Raw genomic sequence first — 14,049 nt, 5'->3', positions numbered from 1 at the left:
ATCCTCCATCTCCAGCTGCCCCTTTGTCCCTGGCCCTACAGCACAGATAGGTGGAGTCTCTAAGCAACAGCCATGACAGGACAGATCCAATTTGGGGCTGGGTACAGAGCAGAGTCTGAGGCAAGAAATGTTTGAGAGGAACCTACTGTCTCCACTACCATTTTAGCGTGGTTCTGGATCAGCATCATGTTTTTTTAAAAATTTTAAGACCAAACTGTCACTTTACCACAGCATACTATAAAAGAAACTAAAAGGGCACAGATTTTACTGGAAAATTTACTGAATCAAGCCATGATGTGAAATTATGTACAACGTGCCATCTTCCGGGAAGGACATTAGAAAACCCAGCTACTCTTTATGCACACCCAATAAACTCAGAGACGGTGCTGGCTGGCTTCAATCATCTAAGGAGTAGTTTGTTTAATGCAAAAAAACTTAATTACTGATTGCATACCTAATTTTTCCCTGTTCAGTTAAGTCACCATCACTGTGCAGTATCGTTGTTAACAATCTCAATGTAGATGTTCCTGATTTACTGTGATTATTTTTCATTCCTAGTAACCATCGAACCATCATTTTAATTGCTTGGATCTGAAAGAAATGTTGAAAAATGAATCAATGAATTACATCCTGCAGAAGATTTTTCAAGCAAACGGGAGTTACCTTACAAAATCAAGATAGGGTTTCTATGGCTTTCTTATAATTACAGAAATCGTTTTTTTAGGAGATAGGAAATAACTCCTTTGCATGTTTAAAATCAGGGATTTAATCATCTTAGTAACAAGGATGGCTCTCCCTGCAATTTTCCAAGGCTTCACTAAATGCACACAAACTGCAAATAAATAAATAAATACAAAGTTTCTCTTCAAAATCCTCAACTAAATCCCCTCCACCTATAAAAGACTGAAGGGCTATCATTCCCACCCTTTCCAAAAACTGGCTCCTTTAATGCCCAAGGAAAGGGATATTTTCCAAGGATCTTCTGCTAAGTTTTTGAAAGGGAGAGCTGGATATGGCTTGGCTTCTCTGAGATGGGAAGAGGTGGGATGTGCCAGCCACCCTTGCAGAATTAGCAGTGACTTTGGACCTGGGACTTCAGGGCCCAAGCCCTCGGTGAACCTGCCTCATTTTACTAGCGGAGGGCAAATTACATTCAATAGGAACCTCTGTCAAATGTTAATCCTAGATTTTGAAGAAAAAAGAATGCAGTGAAAGATAATATTGCCTCATTAGGAATTTTACCTCATCAAATGCAGGTTCACTAGTCTAGAAATACCTCATTTTTCAAAAATAAATTAGGAAGTTAACATTTTAATGGTTGGAAAGTGATCCTTAGATTGGAAAGCCTCGGTGTTTTAGGTTAGAAGTGACTCTTAACTATGTAATTATAAACAGTTAGTGAGCAGCACTAAAGGGAAAGGAGGAAGAAGAGGAACCAAAGATGTGATTACCACAACACAGCAGAAAATGGGAAGTGAACTCATTAAGACTACCCTGAATCAGGAAAAGAGGATGGGCTGGTGAGGTAAGGGGAAGGAGTTGGGAGCAGGAGATGAGTGGAAACAAAAGGGAAAAATAAAATACAATAGAGGTGGGGAGTTAATTCACCGCATATCTATTCTATGTAGCACTTGGTAGACTGCAAAAGAGACTCAAATATCCTCCTACCTCCCTCCTCTTTCTTTGGTAACCATTTACAAGAATGGATATTATCAAGCTTAAATATACACATTAAAAGGAAAGAAGATGGTGCTAACACTCACTTTGACAAGTGTCTCAGGAGAAACTTCTTCATCAGAAACCCACAGTTTGGTTGTCTTTTTCCCTGGAAGCTGAACCAAAATGATTTTTTTTAAATGAATATTTTATTATCTGCACTTTGTTAGCAATACCAGCACAAATTAGTAAACTATAATGCAACTTTAGGGAAAACAGCATGGCCTAAGGAAAAGAGCCTGGACCTAGGTGTCAGAGAACCTGGGTTCTTAATCCCTGCTCTGCCACTTGCCTGCTGTGAGCAGGTTCAAATCACTCCTTTCCTGTGCCTCGATTCCCTCATTTGCAAAATAGGGTTTCAAGACCTGATCTCCCTTCTACTTAGATTCTGAGCCCTTTGTGAGACAGGGACTGTGCCGACTTGATTATCTTTTATCTACCGCAGTACTTAGTACTGAAATACCACAGTGATTATTTTCATTTCACCTCACTTTCCCTGCTTATGCAGTCACACCAGCTTTTGAATTTTTTTTTTAAATTAGTGACTTAATACTGTATTGACTGGCTAACTTTACACATGTAATTGTGGTATTTGTTAAGATCTTACTGGACCCCAAATATTATACCAAGCACCTGGGTAGATACAATACAGTCAGAACAGACACAGTCCCTTTCTATGTCAGGAAATCAAGACTCAATCCCTAAATTGCAGAGTATGCATTCTGATTCAACTGGCTTAAATTTTGCTTTTTCATGCAAGATCCCTAATCCTCCACCTGTAGCCTGAGCATTGCCATCAAATCCAGTTTTTATTTCTTCAAATTAATCCCCATATCATAACAGTCATAACATATCATAACCCAAGCAATTTGGGGAACATTAGCACTTCAATACTACCTGATCATGCACAATAGGGTTTGACCCTTGAGTTTATGAACTGAAAATGAACTGTGCTCTTTAATAGCACTTCAGTACTACCTGATCACACACAATAGGGTTTGACCCTTGAGTTTATGAACTGTGCTCTTTAAATTAAACCAGTAGATCCAAATCTCCATTACTATGTCTAGGACTCCTCTAAACAAAGTTGAATGCAGTAGTGGGTTCTGGGAGCTGCAAACAGGGCAGGAGTGGCGATGAGCGGGGTCGACAAACATGCATTCCTAAATCCCCAAACTGTATCTGGAAATGAAACTGGAAGCGCAAGTATGGATGGGGACCACTGCGGTGCTGGGAAATTGTGCCATGGTCACAGGCATCCGTCAATACTCTGCATCTGTCAACACTCTCCCCCCCACAAGCAACGTCCAGTGGTGGTGAGGAGCCAGAATCACTATGCACCCCTAGAGTGGAGGCCCAGGAATGGATTCAGCACTCCCTCCTGGCCATGCAACCTCCACGGAAGGCAGGATACCCTGAGAGATCCGTGGGACAGCTTGATGTCTCAGCCTAAGGAAAGGAATGGCGCTGGGAGACGTTTAGATCGACTACATCTGGATTAGCATCTCTAGGTCTCTGTACTGCCCCCCAATCCTGAATAATCCCAATCATTATTTCTCTGCATAGGGTTGAGACCCAAGTTTTCCAGAGTTATGGGATCTGAGTGTTGCTAATCCAAAACTCTGATTAAAATGAAAAGCTTATCACATTCGCTACCTGAAAAAAGGTGTTCTTTTCTTTTTAACTGAATTTTCCTTCAAGTCAAAAACACCTGCTCGCAAATCTATGTATAAGCAAGTATTATTTTCATCACTGATATCTCAGTGGCCACATGATCCCCACTGAAAGCCATCAGTTCCTGAAACAAATAAACTTACCCTGTCATTCATTAGAAGATCTTTCACGATAAAAGTAGCTACCAAAGACTTTAAAGGAGCCGCAAACTGATCAGGTGCAAGCATAGCTATGTGACCAATAGAAACCAATGGTGTTATGAGATGTTCAAGGTTGCTTGGATCTAGGCTTTTATGCAGTGGCTGAAACAACAAATGGTTGTCAAGCACTTTTAATTTAAACACTAGGTATGCACAAGAAGTATTTTTCAGATTTATTACGCTTGGTCTACAAAATATGAAAGTTTTCTGTCTAGTGAGAAACTAATGAAGATTCTTTGAGGACAAAAAAGTTTTTGTAGTCTTTTTGGTAACTGCAAAACAAGTCATCAAATTTACTCTAAAGTGCACTCAATTTCCATTCTTTAAAAAGTCAAGAGACCTATTTTTATATCTTTCCCTCAACATTACTGATTTCCAATCTTTGCCACACCCATCTGAGCGTTAGTCCACAAAGCAGTGGTAATGAAACCAGGCAGCAACACAATGAGATTAAACACATTTTACTCAGCAGAAATCCTTAACTATAATAACAGAAATAGTTAAGATCAAAACACTCTCAAAATATTTGTACTTTATTTCCAACTGGTATACAAAACTAATGTTCATTAGCAGAAATTTACCACCAGGTTCTTAAATCTCTATCCCGAGATTGTTAGGGCATCACACTCTAAATGTTGTGGCAATTGAAAATCTGAACCATCTAGGATAACTATTTCACTTGTACATGTTGGGAATATTCAGTAAATAGTGCTGAGTGAGATTACTTGATAATTTACACAATCAAGAACTAATATCTCTAAATGTAAACTGCATATTCACTATTATACTATATCTGCAGTTTAATATAGTGCCTTTTCAATAATTAGATTAAATATTTTGCCAAAACAGTATTTTCTCTGTTAATTTCATTCACATGTTGAGTCAGTCATACAGGCACCAGGGCATATGCACAACAATTATTTCAAAATGATCTTAATTCTCCAGAATCCAAGCTAGAAAACCTACTGAGGGTTCAGGTTATATAAAGCATATCTAAATTCCTCTCAAAAAAGGCATATTTTGGATCATGAGCCACTAAAAAGGAATAGGAATTACTGTTTTCAATCCAACTGTGAATTCGGAAAGATTTAAATATTTACCAAACCCCTCACTTTCAAATATTTTGTGGGGCTATGTTTAAGTATTCAAGTCTAATTGGAATTACAGCATGATAAGTGCTTACAGCTGACATAATTAAACCAAATATTCTTTTTACCTCAAATATCTGTGCAAACTGTGTTTCTTTACTGGAAAATATTGCATGGATACAGTGGATGGCATACTTCGCTTGACGAGGAGGTCCTTTTTTAGCTTTGTGGTGTAAAACTGGAAGTAGAGCTCTAAAATAAAAATAAGTATCATGATAAACAATTGAGGGAAAATTAATTATGTTGGCTATATTAGGCATGCTTTCAAAACAGGGTGGAAAAATATACCAAAAGACTTTCAGGTAAATAAGTCTATGGTTTTCAAAAGTCAATATTAAATCATAAGATTACATATATAACCAATTCACTGCTCCACTCCTTCAGAGTGGCATTTCTGCACTGATTTGCATACTATAGTAGAACATTAATATTACCAAACGTGTACTTGGTTTGGGGATTCTGTTTATGACTTCATCTCTTAGCATAACAGTAACTTAATTGCTGTTAAATATCAAGAGCTATTAATTACTACAGATTTGACTGACATACTCCAACTGAAATGATAAAACTTATAATTACACTTGGGGAATTATAATTTGTCCTCGTAGCTGGGTCCTGAAAAATTTCATCCAAGCAAGGAGACAGATGGGCAGGTTGATCCTTGAACCGTTGTTCTGGATCCATGAAAAAACACCCCAGCAGATCTGCTCCCATTTCCAGTGGAGCGTAGCCAGTCCGAGGCTCCTGAGTTACACATGAGGCTCTTAGGGTGTGGCTCACACACGTGTTTTATTATGATTTTGCCCCCACTCCAGCTACTTAAGTAGAGGCAGCAGTGCCCCAAATCATGTAGGCCCTGGCTGAGGTGTAGAGCTCACATTCCCACCCCCAGGTGTTTCTTGCTTATTGACACCACTCAACTGCTTCCTACTGATGACACCACCAGCTCTCTGCTACTTGCCAACTTCCTTGAAATGCCTATCTGCCATCCAAGTTACCACGGCTGTTGGTCCTATTAGATTTTTGCTTTGTGGCTCTTCACTTCATGAGGCTTGCCCACACCCAGTATATAGGGTACTAGTTTTCAGAACCCTTCGGCTAAAGAGAATCTGCCCTCTGGGTGGCTGCTGCATTAGTAGCAGAAACTCACATTCCGTTACCAAAGTATTTTAAACCAAACACCTCAACTTGGTAATGTATTTAAGTTAATCAAGCAATGCCGTTCTTCTAATCAAAAGGATCAGGCTCCTGCAACCTCCTTTGATTGGAAAGTGGTTTCCCTGAACAGGAATTACCCAACCTAAATTTAAATCCAGTAGTTATGTTCACTCAGTAGAATAACTTGGAATGGATTCAACTCACGATCGGATGTGCGGGAAGTCCTCTTCAATTTTGCTTCCCGTGTTTTTAAAAATTTGTAAGGCGGCTTCTGCTACTTTTTCATCATCCATTTTTAGGCAAGCGAGGAGAGACTCGAAAGTTTCAGCCGAATGGAATGAAATAGGATGCGTAAATGAAAGGACCTGTAAGAAGATGGGTCACAAGAATTATTTTTCATCCCGCTTACCTTCAGTAATCAAGTGCTACAATTCTTTATCAAATAATATATTCAGGACCACCTGCATATATAATTATACATGTGCTAAAACTGAATATTTGAAGATCCAGAATCTGAGGTACCACATCACCCTACAAGCAACTGAGACTCTTCCCTCCAACCTAAACAAAAAAATTGAAAGCTATTCTATAGTTCACATAGAAAGAATAGCTATACAATATGCTGAAAAACTGGGCATTTTATGGATGTCTTCAAGGTACATGATGTGTAAACATTTCTCTCATCCACAAAAATGTTTCCTAATAGATCTTTGCTCCTGCACTAAAAATTTCGGATATAACCCGCATAAATGCTAACTAGAAGCCCACACACTTTGAACCAAATTATTAACATCACTATCCAAATAGTTAATACCACAAAGAGATTAATATTCACTATTCTTTGCCTTAACTTAAAAACCAATGATATATTTTGAAGATTTAGGCTCAACTTTTCTTGTCCTTGTGATTGTGTGGCTCAGTAAAGTATGTCCCTAACTCAGATTTAGGTTTACCTACAGGTTTACTGCAACTACACAGTACTCGGCATGTTTTCCAACATAAAAAATCTGAGTGATTAAAATAAAGAGAAGTTTATAGTTGTTTAGGTTTTAAGAACTAGGTATTCATTTTGTGGGAAGATAGTAATTATTACCAGTGGACCAGGGGCTCACTGAGCACACGGCAGGCTAACTGCAGCACAGCAGCTAAACAGTAGTAAGTGCATGGGCCTAAGAATCAGAGGATTTGGGCTCTAATCCTGGCTGGCCACTTATTGGGCAACTCACAACTTCTCTGGGCTTCAGTTACCCCATCTGTAACATGGGGATGAAGACTGTGAGCCCCATGTGGGATAGACATTGTGCCCAACCCGATTATCTTGTATCTACCCCAGTGTTTAGTACAGTGAAACAGAAAGCACATAACATATACCGCCCCCCCAAAAAATTAAAATTTTTTTTACACAGTAGTAACCCATACTGAGCCTGCATCTTTCCAGGGTGGACAACTTGGTCAACTCAAACTGCTCAAGGAGAAGGTTCACACATACTAGGGTATTTATTGAGTGCTGCTGTGAAAGAGCACTGAACTAAATGATATCTCTCAAAGAGCTCTCAAAGTTCCCACATACAAGCAACAAAAAGGGGAAGGAATCATTACAATTTACTTCATTTGGAGAGGAATTTCCTTGGAGAAGAGATTCCTGGAGGGATTTCCTTTGAGAAGAGCCCAAGGAGAAATTATTAGGTCCCCATATGCTCTCAGCAAAAGGAGGGGGGAACCTGCTTAACATACAGAACTCTTTGACGGATGGAAACTAAGAGGAGTATGGGAAACATTTGGGGGTTTGGATTTCTTTGGCTGTTTTGCTGCAAAGGTTTCCTTCTATCAGATTATGCTGGGATGGTGCACCTACGCATGTAAGGCCAGTGGGTCGTTTGAATAAAGAGGATCTCTCATAAACCATGATCAATCACTCAACCAACCAATGGTATTTATTGAGAGCACTGTACTACATAGTTCGGAGAGGACAGTGTAACAGAGTTGGTAGACACGCTCCCTTCCCACAACAAACTTACAGACTACAGGTGTGTGATCCTAGCGTGTGCTCCCTTCAGGAATGGTTACCTAATGGGACAATCCCGTTATCTGAGCTGGTCAGTGGTAACAGTAAGAATTTCAAAAACTTGACCATGCACTTTTTAGATCTTCTACAAGTGAATCTTCCAATTACAAAAACTATATTTCCCAGTTGACGCTTCCTGAGCTCCCATAATGTGGTAGGTGCAATTAATGGGCATTTTCATGTTAATGCCAAAATGACTTACTATAGTCTAGGAATTTATAGTCAATTTACTAAGTGCTTGTCAAATAAATTTATCACATCAAAAATGCCCTCACTGCCATCTGAAGTTCCTAACTTTACTTAAAATTTGCTATTTCCTATATCTTCCTTCCATTTTTGCTGGAACAAAAATACACCATCTATTTCATTAAAACGTTACTCTCTTACCTTAGAAAAGTGAATTTCAGCCAGTTGACATTCATGAGGTTTTGCTAGGTTAGGAGTGAGGGTGTGCCCTAGAAATTTTGGGTCAGTTCAGGCAAACCAAAAACTGGAAACTGTAGGTTCATAGAGGAAAGTTAGAAGTAAAGGGTAAATATCTCATTATCAGAATCTAAGGGATCAAGAGGAGCACCCTTGAAAAGTTTGTTAAGGCTCAGCAAACACAGCTTGGGATGCAAGGTAAACAACTGATATGGCTTTTCCTAAGAGCTGTAGTGTGGTGTGTAAGGATTACTAAGAGGGTATTTACCTTAAGCAATTCAAGGCCTGCCCTTATGGCCTGGTCAGTAGGAACACCTTCATCCTCATCATCTGCTGTTCCATCTATTGACTTGTTCACTTGCTTAATAAGAGCACTAGAAAGGCAAAGGGAGAGAAATGGATGATTTTCATTTCTTAAGCAATCATCTATTAGAAATATGAAAAACAAAAAAAGTTCTAGCCTAAGCAGGTGCAAAACATAATGTATTACCCACAGCACCCTGAGACTGAATATGACAGCTTTATAATAAAAATTATTTTCACACATCCGTACATCGTATCTACCCACTCGACTGTACACTTCCAAGAACTTGGTACAGCGCTCTGCACCAAGTAAAAACTCGGTAAATACCACTGAGGGATGGTTTGGCCTCACAACATGTGTAGTTCTTAACAAGGTTATCTAGGTATTTGCTCATAAGTAATGAAAGGGAGAAAGGGCCAAAACTTTTACCTGTTTCTCTTCACCCTAGAAACTATCATAAATCAAAACCTAAGGACCATAATAGAAGCTGTAAGGACCACTCGGGTTCTTCATTGAACAGGAGCCTTTTCTGCAAAGTATGTAATGATCGTGGCACATTCTGGTCCATGAAATGTACTGCTACATATTCACACATAGGAATGCGATATCAAAAGATTACATGTGTTTTACATTGTTTGCATAGTGGGCTTAGAGACGTTCCATGAAGCAGAAGCTTCCGTGAGGTTGTGCTCTAGGGCTGAGACAGACCCCAGAGGTTCGGAAGTTGGTCATGCTGGCCAATTATGTTAGGACCGGTCTAACCCAGCTACAGCTCCCTCTCATCTAAAGGCAAATTATTTTGCCAAAGCACAAAATTAAGTTCGATTGGAGTAAAGTGTTTACTAACAAATCCCTGCTTGATATCGAATCCTCTCAAGGCAAGCACAGCAGTTGACAAAGGTGGATTTGTTTTAGTACTTTTCTTTCAGGAAGCTCTAAGAATTTCACATACAGACTTCTTTAACCTTCCAAAGACCTAGACAGAAGAGGGGCATTCAAAGTACAATTTTACGGAATGAGCTCAAGATTCAGAGAAGAGCAGTCATCTTTCTATGTGAGTGGCAAAACAGAGACTAGACCAAAGGTCTTCTAACCAACCAGTTCAATGCTCTTTCGACTAAATCTGTTCGATTGGCAAGAAAAGAATCGGGAGAATGCTATGGAAGAGATGACCGAGAAGCCATGTTTATAGGTGCATATAATAGCAAACTGCACAAAGTAGACACTCAAATAAATGCTAGTGATTGATATACCTGATAGATTCAGTATCTATGTGAACTGGAGCTATCCTCTCCAGGAGAAACTTGATCATCTCCAGAAAAGGATTTGTGGGTTGTTTAGGGTTACCCAGCTTCTTGGTAATTTCACGCTGAAATATATATTTGAGAGAATTACTATTACATTTATTTTGAAACAATAAAAAGCATGCACTTTAAACTCTCTTACCACACATCCTTCAGCCTGTTTGCAAGAACATGTTGGACTAACAAGAGTTTCTAACTGGTTTCTTATTTTCTCATCATCTTCCAAAACTTGTGTGAATTTCTTCATAAAATCCTGAGCTTTACCTGGATCTGGCAAATTTCCTTGATGAAAAAGGGAATTAAAACACAGTAAATATGTTTTAAAATCCAGTCAAATGAACTCAGTTTTTCTTTTTATTCTAGGAGTCTGTATTTCCAATGTTCCAGTAACTCCTATGCATAAGAAGGGTTCCAGGGGAAGTGTGTGTGTGTGGGGGGGTGTTAATCCTTGGAATTATAAACCAGTCTTACTTTCATACCTGGCAAATTAATAGAATCTACAATTGACTTTTAATCAGTGAATACAATGAATAGACATTTAACAGGAGAAAGACAATATGGCTTCTACAAGGCGAAATCACCCTTGACTAATTCTCTTGTATTGTACTCTCCAACCTGATATGCAATGTGATATCAAGAAGTAGGACAGAAACAGATGCAGACACTGGAAATGTAAGAAAGGACAGTTAGGAGTGCACACTCGGGAAAAGACTCAAGTGTGTACCTGTCTTTTCTGCTAAATACATACATGGATAAAAGTGCACTGTTGATAGTAATATGTCTGAGTCACAGGATAACTAACTGCATATGCATATATACATTTTGTTGAATGAGTGTAAATTTTCTTAAACTGAACTTGGGAAATGGCAAAGTCTGAGCAAGCAGTCCCAGAAATACTACATAAGTTCCAACCTCCTTAGGGGACAAAACTAATCTCATAAGGGGCTGGGATTCACATGCTGAAAAGTTATTCTTCCAATACAATCATCTGATTGGAAAAAACAGGTAAGTTTGTTTTCCTTAGCATGGCTCTCCTTATGCAGTGATGTAGAGTAAATTAGCTTAAAACCCAGATTTTTTGTTCATTTTAAAGTGACCCTCACAGTTACCTAGAGAAATCTGGACATGCAAATTCCAAGGAGAAGATTCTACTTTAGAGCTCTAGAGTCCTGCAGGTCTAGAGACAGAACTTCACAGACACAAGGAGCAACAAGGATATATTAGTTCTGCCCCCAGTCAAACTCACGGAGGCATCTGAGGGAAGAGGTACCCATAATTCACTTGCCCATCAGATAACCCCATGATATGACATTTCTGGATTCCCCAGAAACAGGATATCTGCCTGGCACCTGACTCGGGAACCTGTAAGCCATTGGCAATTTGCCACAAACTTTCTCCGACTGCAACCACTGTGGGAGAATCTTCTCCAGCCAATCTTTCCCCTTTCTCCCTGGAGGATGTTCCCAGGTCTCCCGCAATAACCAGGCTCAAGATCACTGGAATTCCCAAGATCAGGGAAGGTATCTACCAACTCTGTTGTGTTGTACTCTCTCAAGTGCTTAGTATGGGGCTCTGCACCCCTTAAGTGCTCAATAAATATCACTGATTGATTGGTTAGTTCATCACTGGAGGCCCTGACTTTCTGGGAGTGCCCAGAGCCAAGAAACCTCAACACCAGGGCACTTGCTGAGGGATGTTCAGTTCTCTCTCCCCGACTCTAGTAGCTGGCACCACATATTTGACATTTAAACAAAACAGAAGTAGAGATGAAAAGGTATACACTTTAGCCAGAAAGACAAATTTGATCTTTCACCATTCTAAAATTGATCTACTACAGTTTAAAGCCTAATCTCTTCTCCCTTCATCATTAACTGACCCACGGCATGGTATATTTCAGTGACAATAAATCCCAACTCCCTGCCTAAAACTTTAGCATGCCACTTTTGAATGTTTATATCTAGATGCATCTAGTTACTTTTATTCTCATTACATCCTTTAGCTTTTCTATTTAGGATAATGATAGACATGTCCAGTGGCTCCAGTGGATATTGACTTAAATTGGAAGGATCTACTGAAACAAATAAGCACATCTTGTTTACTGTGACCTCTGAAAAAGTAGAAAAAAAGGACTATAATTTGAATTTAATATTAATGTTAGTTTCTGTTAACATTAATTTGCATTAACTATTAATGCACACTACATATTTCAAAACAAAAGTATTCTTAAATCTTCCAACTTTACGTATTACTTACTTGTAATTACCATCACTTTTGAAAATATGGCTTTACCACTGGCATCTGTCTGTAAACCACACAAAATGTACAAATCAGTTCACTTGAAAAAGTCAAACAATATTTGCTAAAGCTCTAGACAAGAACAACAGCCAATGCTTTTGAACTTAACGCTCCCTCTGCTTTCCAAATATAACGACCACTACTGTACTACTACGCAATATCCTTTGAGAATACTCAACAGTGACACATGATCTCAATGATTTTTTCCCCTAAAAACATGTCCCGGTTACTAGCACTGCTGTGTTGCACAGAGAGGGGGTGAGACGTAGAATGGGTGGTGCACGTTGGGTTCCAAAACGGAGCCATGGGTTCAATGCAATCCATACCACGAAGGTATGGATCTGATCCTGATCTGAGCCACTATCTCTTTTCCAGAATCCCAAGTCGCTAGCCTTGGGGTTTGCCCAAAGACTTGGGGTGGTGACATGGGACTTTGGGTTGATGTCAGAAGTCCCAGAAGTGATGGGAGAAATGGCACGGCTCCAGAAGGGGCTCGGTGCTCTAGATACAACACAAAACCCACATGTAAAGTTCTAGCACACGTGCCGGCTGGAGGTTGCCAGTCCCTGCAATATTCCAATTAATTACAAAGTCTTCGACTGGCATTTCTCCCACCATGAAAAACCGGCTACAGCTTTCCCTCACTAATTCAGTCTTTTGTGTTAAAAAACAAAACAAAACAAAAAACAAGCCATATGAATCACCCTAGAGCAAAGCAATCTCTTTTCTTCTCTTCTCACCCCGCTTTCTTGTTCCCTCCTTCTTCCTCTCCAGGGTAAATTAATGAAATATCGTTTCTCCTTTAATCAGCAAGCATTTGCTGAAAACTAAAGGATCCCTTTCTGCAACCCCACTGCAATCTAGCTGACTTAGTAGCACGATCTATGCAATGTGGTCCCTTAATATTGGAATATTTATGATCTCCCATGAACATTTCAAAATAAAAATCGACTCAGTTGTCTTCCACCCCTTGGCTGTGTTATGCTCTGCCATCCCATAATTCGTCACAAATTTCTCATCTTCTCAGGTCTACTTGGGCAGCAAATAATATCTTATTTTTTCTCTACTGCTGTTACTTTTCCAAAGCATTTTCCAATCACTTATCTCATTTTAGCTTCACAACATCCCTATTGATAGGGAGAAGTATGGCATCGTAATACCCATTTTATAGTTGAGGCAACTGAGGCACGGGATATATTTGAACCCGAGAGTACTCAAAAACTTACAGAGTTTGATCTGACCTGGCGTTGCTTTTAAAGCAGCTGCCCTGACAGAAAGTAAGAGACTCCAAGAAGACTGGAGGGAACATCGTGGTTTTGGTGATTGTGGCTTAAGTTTGATTTTCTGGCACTAACGGTAATTAGAATTGGAAAGCCCCGGATGTTCTCATCATCGATAAATAACTAAGCGTTCAATAAATACGATTGAATGAATTATTGGGTGATTATTCTTTGACAAAGCTAAATAAAATGTGATTAAAAGGACACAGTCCTTACCCACTAGTCCTTACCCACGAGGAGCTTTCTAATCGAATTACAGAGAGTAGATGACATTTTGAGTCAGACAAAATGAAAACATTTTAAAATGCAGGCTGGGAGAGATTACACTGTACTGAGGAGGCTTGTAGAAGAGGAGGAGGGCTCAGAGTAGGTTCTGGCTTCTCTACTATTTTGAGCTTGAGAATTATATGAGATGCTCGCGAGCTGGCTTGACACTGTGGGATCCACAGCCCATGCCGCTGCTCATTTCAGTTCTCAGATAG

At 39.4% G+C, this 14,049-nt stretch overlaps 1 protein-coding gene across 4 annotated transcripts in view; it reads right to left on the bottom strand.

Annotated features, from left to right (window-relative positions):
- Positions 1-14,049, bottom strand: part of PDS5B (PDS5 cohesin associated factor B) — a 102,453-nt gene that overhangs the window by 25,610 nt on the left and 62,794 nt on the right. For all 4 annotated transcript variants that reach the window (XM_039914922.1, XM_007668513.2, XM_039914924.1 and 1 more), the window contains 9 exons: positions 12,246-12,294; positions 10,135-10,274; positions 9,942-10,057; positions 8,653-8,758; positions 6,101-6,261; positions 4,807-4,930; positions 3,534-3,692; positions 1,764-1,832; positions 455-591 (listed from right to left, as the gene is read on the bottom strand). In XM_039914922.1, the coding sequence (XP_039770856.1) occupies positions 455-591; positions 1,764-1,832; positions 3,534-3,692; positions 4,807-4,930; positions 6,101-6,261; positions 8,653-8,758; positions 9,942-10,057; positions 10,135-10,274; positions 12,246-12,294 (1,061 nt within the window). The remainder of the gene's footprint in view (positions 1-454; positions 592-1,763; positions 1,833-3,533; positions 3,693-4,806; positions 4,931-6,100; positions 6,262-8,652; positions 8,759-9,941; positions 10,058-10,134; positions 10,275-12,245; positions 12,295-14,049) is intronic.

This window comes from Ornithorhynchus anatinus, chromosome 20, assembly GCF_004115215.2.
Source record: "Ornithorhynchus anatinus isolate Pmale09 chromosome 20, mOrnAna1.pri.v4, whole genome shotgun sequence".
Lineage (NCBI taxonomy): Eukaryota > Metazoa > Chordata > Mammalia > Monotremata > Ornithorhynchidae > Ornithorhynchus > Ornithorhynchus anatinus.
The sequence above is the reverse complement of the archived record's forward strand: the minus strand, read 5'-3'. Positions and strand labels throughout refer to the sequence as shown.